Source organism: Myotis davidii, unplaced genomic scaffold (assembly GCF_000327345.1).
Source record: "Myotis davidii unplaced genomic scaffold, ASM32734v1 scaffold247, whole genome shotgun sequence".
NCBI classification, from domain to species: domain Eukaryota; kingdom Metazoa; phylum Chordata; class Mammalia; order Chiroptera; family Vespertilionidae; genus Myotis; species Myotis davidii.
This window is the reverse complement of record NW_006299593.1, coordinates 3666056-3675260: the sequence shown is the minus strand read 5'-3', so window position 1 is coordinate 3675260 and position 9205 is coordinate 3666056. Positions and strand designations below refer to the sequence as shown.

Below are 9205 nucleotides of genomic sequence, written 5' to 3'. Positions count from 1 at the left end.
GAAAGAGGAGACAAGGTCACCTGCTGAGCCAGGAGAGGGAATGGTGGTGAGTTCAAGGGAAGTGGTGTAGCTTTGGAACCGATCTTACAGAGATTGGAAATACACATGTCCATGAAATGTTAGGCTACATGCCTGCATGGCTCCCAGTGGCCTGATAAAGGCATGGAGAAGGAGTGGAAAACAACAGAATGGAGATGATGGAGAGAAAAGATGTGGGGAATGAGTGTACTAGTGAAAGTGACACTGAGATGACTGACTGTGGAGTATGGGAGGAAAAGAGAAGGAACACAGGACAAGACTGAAGGACTCAGAGGAGGAGAAAAGTTAGAGGACTGACTGTGCAGAGGGGTATAAGAAGCAGCTTGATTCCAGATCACCTGCAGAGTGGACCTTCCTTCTGCTTGGGACCCTTGGAAATGCTGCTCACATTTGACAGCTCTGACAGCTGTGTGTACACTGTCACATTGTGTGTGGGAAATCTTTCCTTAGGAGGCCCAGTGGGCCCCTTGAATTCAAATCTCATCTACTCAGAAACACATCCACCTCTCCCTTTGAAGTGCTTCTCCCTAGACCCCTCAAAGGGAATTTTATAAATGCCATGTAGCCTATATTTTAAGTCAGATAATTTTAATTATTTCCCTCCAATTTGGGGAATATATCTACCCAGGTCATTTTATGGACAAACAGCAATCTAATTTTATATTGTATTGACATTCTCTCATTGTTTTCCATTATTTTGCATGGGGTCTTTTCATTTTCATAATTTGATGACAAACTAATTGAGCATAACAGTCCCTTACTGTGGATAGCCAATGGAATGCCATGTGGCCTGCTCCTGGCACATGGCAGGGTACTCAATAAATGTTAGCGTAAAGCTGACTTTATCTGCTGAGATCTCGACTAGTGTTTAAACTAAATAAATGCCAAAATTATCATGAATCATGGAAAGCATTTGCTTGAAGATGAAATGACTTATTAAGTAATTTAGCAAAATTTGTTGACTCTACCTGTGCCAAGACCTACGCTAAACACTGGGAGTAAAAAGAGACCAACCCCATATTTCTGGCATGAGGGAGCCTGTAGTTATATAGAGGGCACAGGGGTATACGCATAATTACAGCACAGTGTGGAAAGGGATTGGGATATTTGAGAAGAATACGGATACACAGAGTAGAGATAGAATCTCTCAGGCTGGGGTCAGGGCAGGCTTACCAGAGGCGACGATACTTGAATGGAGCCAAGGAAGACCAATGGAATTCCAGCAGACAGAGAGGGGAGAGATGAACAGACTGGGCAGTGAGAAGGGACCATTCAAGGGCATGAACACTGGCGAGCATTGTGGGCTTTCGAAACACCAGGCGAGGTTCCTTTGAGGGTGTGGCAGGAAGTCAGGCCAGAAAGGTAGGTGGGTGCCAGACTGAATGCCAATCTAAAGAATGCTAGCCCCAGCTTCCAAACTTCAGGCACAGAAATATTTAATCAGTGTCACTGAAACACAAGTGAAACAGACAACAGCCCAGCAGGTCTGGTTGGGAGTAGGGAGAACAGAGACCCACTTGTTCAGCTGCTCCTGGATCCCATGCCCTCACCTCTCAAGCACTTGATGTTGTGAGGGAAGGGCTTCAGAGGAAACCCCGAGGATTTTGAAGGGTAATTTGAAAAACACTGCTGTGGTAATTTGGGAAGAAGTGGCTGACTATTAAAAATAAGGGGGAATACACTCAGGTAGACCAGTGGTGTAGAAAGGTAAGTAGTAGGAGGGCTTTGAACATAGTAGAAGAGAAGAGACACTGTCATCGATGAGAGAGGAATCCAGCCTGGGCTGGCCTGGGACAATGGGTAGGAGTGGAAAGGGACATGGGAGATTCGAGAACCCATTAGAGTTCTTGGTAGGTGGAATCCACATTAATTAGAGACTCGTCCAGGGGACCAACTAGAGAGAGAATCATGGGAAAAAAACCAAAGGCTTTGGGAACCCGTGTCCAGGGCTTGAAGTGGTTGGTGCCACAGACCTAATTATAACAGAGGGAAACTCAGGCAGGACAGAGCTGAAACCATAACCTGTCTTCTGAACTTCCAGGCCTCGTGGGAAAAAATGAGTAGCCACTGATTATCCTGATTTAGAAATTAACTTTATTACACCGCTGGGGTGGAAAAAGGCCAGAGCCAAGCGCTGACAGGGCTGGGGCGGAGCTGGTCCATGCATGGATTGCCGGAGGCACTGTCGTTTGGAACAATGTTTTTGGAATGCGATTTGCATACCAGCGAGTGATTAAAATGTTCAAGCCATGTGAACTAGTAATTCTGCATGTGGGACTTTGCCCTAAGGAAATAGTTCAAAAGAAGAAATAGCCTGGGCTCATCTATCCAAATGTCAAATAATTAATTAAACAATTAATTAGAAAAAAATACATTGTGCTACGTACATTCCAGGAACTCTGCTAGGCGAATGAATATGTTTTCTGTGTGGCAATGTTAAAATAGTCAAGCACAGTAAACCAACCTAAATTATTCAAATGCCACGCTGGTTTAACACGCTCTGAGACATCCATGTGACAGACTTATGCTTAATGCGATATAACACAAGCAGGTTATTCAAAATCACCTGTTCGCTGCTGTGGTTAAGAGCACATTCTCTTGCATGTACTGCCTGGACTTGAATTCTGACGGTACCATGCCCTGGCCTCTGACCTTGGCAGGTTCATCAGTGCCTCTAAGGCTCAGTATCTCTAACAGTAAGGTGGACATAACAGTTAATACCACTTCATAGGATTGCTGTCAAGGTTAAACAAGAAAAGATATGCAAAGCCCTGAACACAATTCCTAGCACACTCGATAAAAGTGACTTGTTACTTTAAATACGTAAAAATGTGTGTCAAGAGAAAAAGACTGACAGAGACTGGCCCCGTTTCCAGCCCCAGGAAATATTGTGGGCGACTTGTTTCCTCTATTTTGTTTAGTATCATTTCCCCAAAACCTTTGAGGTCATAGGCAACACAGAAATTCAAGAAATAGGCAAAGCGCTCTGACCTGTCAGTTCATCCAACGGGACTCAAAATAATGGGCAGGTGCTGCTTTTCTCTTCCAGCGGTGTTTGGCCAGCGTTTGGATGAGACCGTGGCCTACGAGCAGAAATTTGGCCCCCACCTGGTGCCCATCCTTGTGGAGAAGTGTGCGGAGTTCATCCTCGAACATGGCCTGAATGAAGAGGGCATCTTCCGGCTGCCTGGGCAGGACAACCTGGTGAAGCAGCTCAGGGATGCGTTTGACGCAGGGGAGAGGCCCTCCTTTGACAGGTACACTGCCTTCACCTCGCCCTCCCCTCTGCCTTAACTTGCGTAAGAGGACTTTTCTCTTCCAGTTGAGCTATGGGACTCACACAGACACTGCCAAGAGCCCTGGCTTGCAACAGAAAGAGCCTTTGTTTTGCTCATAGTTGAGAATGTGGGAGCCTGGGGCACAGTTAGGAGAGCATGGTGATCCCTTACCTGAGAGAGATGTGAGCTCCACCGAGAGCCTGCTGGGCAGACTCAGGAGATGTTTAGGATACAGGAGGAGGGGAGTATGGGGTAGAGGGAAAGATGAGTCCTAGTTCCAGGCCCAGCTTTCAGGGCAGATAAGGAACGTGGGGCTGAGTTGCCTGTACGACAGACTGGGTGTGGTGGAGAACGCACCATGCCCACATCCAAGGGCTGCGATGGTCTCCCTCAGCTTTCCCGAAGCGACCAGAACTGGCCCTTGTTAGTGTGGGAGAGCACAGTCCTATCCAATTCTGATCTTAGTTCTGAGTCCTTCTGGAGGGAGTACATACTAACAGGTTGGCTGCCTGGTGTTTTCCCATGGATGTTGCCCAGCCCTGTTTGGAGCATATCTGGTGCAGGGACATTTCTCCCCACCATTCCCCTCCCTCCCCACCTCCTTCAGCCTCCCAGCTGAGGTTTTCTTGTCTGCCACGCTCGGCTAGGACAACCACCACCCTACATTGCACGCGCTCTGCTTATTGTGCAATATTTGCGTTGGTTGCCTGCATGCACTTGTCCTGCTGGCAAGAAAAAGTCATTATTCTTTCCAAATCAGCGGCCCATAAACTAAGATTTGGCAATTAAGGCCTGAGCACTATCCAGTTTCCAAAGGTTGAAATTTTTCACAAGCTTATTGAGGACGGAGGAGCAGGGCTGATCCTGGGGAAGGGTGAGTAGCTGGGTGTCATGCTGTGTGGATAGTCTCACTACTCCCCTCTCCCTCTCCTGTCCCTCCAGTTCCCAGTGTTTCCATTCTGCCTCCGAAGCATCTCTAACACCCAACTATTTCCATTCTCACAGCCACTGTCTTAGGTTGGCCCACTGTAGGCCTGTCTTTGCTGCTCTTGGTACATAACAGGTTAGTGTAGCAAGGGTGCTATATTTTAATAGGAAAGCAGTGGGGTGGAGTCGTTACTTGATTTATACCAGGTTATGGGCATGAAATTTAAGGACCTTTTAGCATCACTGTAAATTGATTTTCATTACCAGGCACTCGTTCAATTAAGCTTGCCACCCTTATATTCACTTTTCTTCCTATGTTTTTAATTAGCTTTGCGTTGATCAAAAGATGCAGGTGGGTTGTTGCAAAAGCAATGTGAAGTGAGCCAGGAGGCATAGAGGTGATTTGGATTGCCAAATACCTGCCCTCGCCTCCTGCGTGTTTAAAATCAGCCTGGGTGGTAGAGTCAGTCTTTGATTCTTCTGAAATATTTGGATCTGGAAGGAGGGAAGTTATCACACATCTCCGCTGCCAGAACTGTGGAGTTCCCTCACCCAGAAATAGGAAGGGTCCTTCAGGGTCTTCCCAGGACTGGTTCTTTGGGCCCACATGCACCTTGTGGTGCTCATCTAGACCCCTACATTGGTCACATGTGCAGTTTCACTGTGAGTTCCCCAAAATTGCCTCTCTAGATGAAGGAAATCAAAGGAACTGTGTTGGCAGATTCTAGTACAGGTGTGTCAGGCTCTCATTCAAGATAAAAACATGAATTTAAACATATCTTTGTCCAGCCTCTACTAGGCTGGCTACTGCCTGATCACAGAGCTAGTACACTTCCAGTACCTACTGTCTCTGGGAGAAACGCACAGAGACATTCTGCGTTATAAGATCAGTGCTTCAAGGGAAGGTGGGCAGAGCTATGGGGAGCCGTGGCTCATCTCTGCTGGACCAGGGCTTGAACTCAGAAGCCACCTGGCTCCTGACTTGCTCTTAGTCTTTGATTTAAAACATTATTTAAGGATGTTCCATTGGGTTGGAGGAACAGCACAATCAGGAAATATCATGCTGGAAATTTAGACTATAACAATGACATCCGAGTCAGCCCTGTTCCAATGGGCCACCAAAAGTTTACAGAAATAACTAATTTTCATTGTATTAAGTGCTAAAAACGAAAAAGAGATGGTACTGTGAGAATTTAGAACAGGGGTTTTTGACATGGTCTGGTGGATTTAGGAAGCTCCCCAAGAAAATGACATTTAAGCTGAGACACAATAAAGAAGCATGAGGAGTTAGCCAGGGGAGGTAGCCTTATCTTCCCCTGGTAAAATGAATGGGCAGCTTTCAGTGCACTTCAGTGCTCTAGGATGATTTACATAGCTAACTGTGTTCTTTGATGCCAACTTTGGGGTATCTATACTGTATCTGTGGTTTATAACCCCTTTCTCTTCTAATGTTGGCTATTCGTGTTGTCTTAGTTTCTCCTGACTAAACTGTCTAGTAGTTTTTATTATTGTTTCTCTTCAAAAGACTGTTTTCTTGACCTATCCTCCATGCTCTTTTTCTCATTCCAAATTCTTTGTTTTCTACGTTCCTTCTATGGGTGTGTTTTGAGTGCTGCGGGCTGTGCCAGGCCACACACAGTGCACTGGAGAATGGAACCCTGGAGGCAGGAGGCTAGATTTAGGAGGCTGAGCAGTCCTGCTGTGGGGGGAGTGGGGGGAGGGAGGGGAAGACAAAAAAATATCCTCCTTCTGAAAAGTGGAGTGGAAAGAGGGGAGGGACTTGGAGATATTCATGTGACATTTGCATAGTAGAATTGAGGGGACTTGGGGGAGACTAATTGGATGTGGGGTGAGAGAGACCCCAATCAAACCGTAGACCCTGGATTCTGATTAAGACCTGGATGGACGGCGACATTAGGAGAATGCTGCTCCTGCCAGGTGTGCGCTGGTTGATTTCCTGACACTTTCTTGGGAACTTCTTGTGTATTCTGCCAAAAGGGCTTTGCCTGGGGATATTTTTAGGCAATGACTCAGCAGGGAAGTCTCTTCCTGAAACCCCACCCCCTGACTTCCTGAGGTCCACCATGGAGCATAGACAGCCGTCTGGTCTGTGCAGGCGGAGGTACAGAGTTCACGGGCTGCAAAAGGGTTGCCTCCAACCACTGGCTGTCACAAACAAGTGTTAAAAAATGTGCACACAGCACCAAGACAGAGCTTTCTAGTCAAGTCCTGGCATTCTCACTTCTGCTGCCCCTAAGGCCTCCCTTCTCCTCCTCCTGTCCAATCCACCCCTCCTGTCTCTCACTAGGAGGTACTCCACCAGCAGATTCTATATTCCCAATTGCTGACCAAAGGAGACACTCAGATTATCTGAACCTCTTCCCACATCACAGCTTTCTGAATTCTATCAGGACTATCTCTTAAGAACATCAGTTTTTCTTGATATGAAATAAATCAATATTTCTTTACTAATGATCTTCCAGTATATGGTAGATTCATATTTGTTTTCTCTATGGAATAAATGCAACAGCTCTATAAACCAGGAGTCAGCAGACGTTTTAAAAGGGCCACATATGAAATATTTATGTGTTGTGGGCTTGATGGTCTCTGTGGCAACTACTCAACTCTGCTCTTATCCCAACTTGGCCAAAGACTATACAGAAATGAATGAGCATAGTGTGTTCCTATAGCACTTTATTTATGGGAGCTGAAATTCAAAATTTATGTCGTTTTCACATGCCATGAAATGTTCTTGAGTTATTTCTCCAACCATTAAAAAAATGTAAAATCCATTCTTAGCTAGCTGGCTGTACAAATATAGGCAGCGGGCCGATTTGGCTCTGGGATCCTGGTGTATCAACTCCTGCGGTAAACCAGAGAAGCTGAGCTGAAGAGCCCGTGTCTCTTTCCGCTAATCAGGCGATCTAATGAATGTTGTCTCAGTTCCTGCAGCGAGTCTCCTCCCTCCCGCTCCAGGCTGATCCACATGCTGCCGGCCCCATGCTGGAACTCCTGGTCACTCTACAGATCTTGACGGAAGAGTTCCTTGTAGCTCCCCAACTCTGCGTTAAGTGTCCCTTTCCACATTTCCGTATGATCCCAGGTCCAGAACTTCCCTTGTCATGGCACTAACCACACAGTATTGTAATGACTTGGTAACATTTAAGTTTGCACACCTCTGAGGTTCAATGAAGTGAGATGTCTTGTGTGTCCCTTGGGCTCACTGCTGAAAGCCTAGTGCCTGACATAGTATCTTGCACCGAATAGTTTCTTTCAAAGCTTGTTGATTGAATAAATGATGGCATAAATATATGAATGAATCTCAGAATTATTTTAAGACTCTGAGGGATCAAATAGATCAATGGACCATGGATATAAAGCAGTTATCACATGAAAAATGAGACACCAAGTACAGAAGGCTAAATTGTGAGGTGCTAAGGGACTTGGAGGAAGAAGAAAGCAATGAAGATTAAACTGTTGAAGGATTAATGAAAAAGTAGACCTTGAACTTGCCTTTGGTGCAGTTAGGCAGAATAGATAAAGGAAAAGGTGTTGGGGGGATTATTCCAAAAAAGGAATTAGCAAAAATGTTTTGGTCAGTATACCTTTATCAGACTCTACTCCTCTGCAAAGCTTCCCTTCGGAACCTGGGTTCTATTCAGTGGATCACCAGGGGGGAGCTGAGGAGACTGCTGGAGTTTTGCTTTCAAAGGGTGTTGCTTATTTTCTTCCAGAGATACAGATGTGCACACGGTGGCCTCCCTATTAAAGCTCTACCTCCGAGACCTCCCAGAACCTGTGGTTCCCTGGAGCCAGTATGAGGGATTCCTGCTCTGTGGGCAACTCATGAATGCAGATGAGGCAAAGGTTGGTATCTCATTAGAGTGAGGCGTCCTGCTTGGAAAGAAGGTGATGGCTACTGAACACTATTCTGGTAGGCAGGGAACAGTGTGTCAGGAGGTCCATACCTGTTGGTGAGATACTTTGTCCAACAGGAACTTCCCTGGAAACCAAAGACAAATGAAGCCAATCATGGTGACAGCCTTCACGGGAGGTAACAATCCAATAGAGAATTGGCCCCTAATCAAATACCCCAAAGTCACTTTAAAGTTAGTAAGAGAGGGAGGAGGCATTTGATAAGGGTTTCAAGCAATATGGCCTTGTTGAGACCCACTGGGACAGAAGATCAAGCTGCCCACCTTGGAGAGCAGGTGAGAGGCCTGACTGTACTAGCTCCATGACAACCACAAGTATCAGACATGGGCATACAGAGAACGCACGTGCCAGAGAGAGGAAGGATGGAGCTTTTCTTGTCCCTTTCAGCTTCAGCTGCCTGTGCGGTCTGTGGCTCCCTGAGGTAATTCCTCTTCTCAGAGTTTTGTGTGTGTCTTTCAATAACTTTTTATTTTGAAATAACTGTAAATTCACAAAATGTTGCAAAAAACAGTATGGAGAGGCTCATTGTTTTTTTGTAGTGTTACTTTTTTATTTGTTCTTCTTCCAAGAACCCGAGGCAAGGACTATCAACAACTCATACCCACAGTAATTGCTTAATGAACATTTGAGATGTAACACTCCACTAGCACTGCCAAAGTGTTGCTGCTACACAGACACACCAGTTAGGTTCCAAGGTCTTATTGCTGGCAAGTGAGCAGGCTCATTTACTGGTATTAAAAATGTCTTCCCAGGCTCAGCAGGAGTTGATGAAGCAGCTCTCCACCCTTCCTCGAGACAACTACAGCCTCTTGAGCTACATCTGCAGGTAGAAGCACCCCCGGTATCAGCTACACAGTTTCTAGTCAAGGGGGTGAGGGGTGAAGGGGGCCTCATATATGGTGATGCAAGATGACCTGACTTTGGGTGATAGGTACACAGTGCAATATGCAGATCTTGTATCATAGAAATCCACACCTGAAACTTATATGATCCTATTCACCAATGTTACACCAGTAAATTTAATA

At 45.8% G+C, this 9205-nt stretch overlaps 1 protein-coding gene across 3 annotated transcripts in view; it reads left to right on the top strand.

The window, feature by feature from the left end:
• Positions 1 to 9205, top strand: part of ARHGAP25 (Rho GTPase activating protein 25) — a 67599-nt gene that overhangs the window by 49262 nt on the left and 9132 nt on the right. For all 3 annotated transcript variants that reach the window (XM_015571503.1, XM_006775333.2, XM_015571504.1), the window contains 3 exons: positions 3089 to 3296; positions 7979 to 8111; positions 8933 to 9006. In XM_015571503.1, the coding sequence (XP_015426989.1) occupies positions 3089 to 3296; positions 7979 to 8111; positions 8933 to 9006 (415 nt within the window). The remainder of the gene's footprint in view (positions 1 to 3088; positions 3297 to 7978; positions 8112 to 8932; positions 9007 to 9205) is intronic.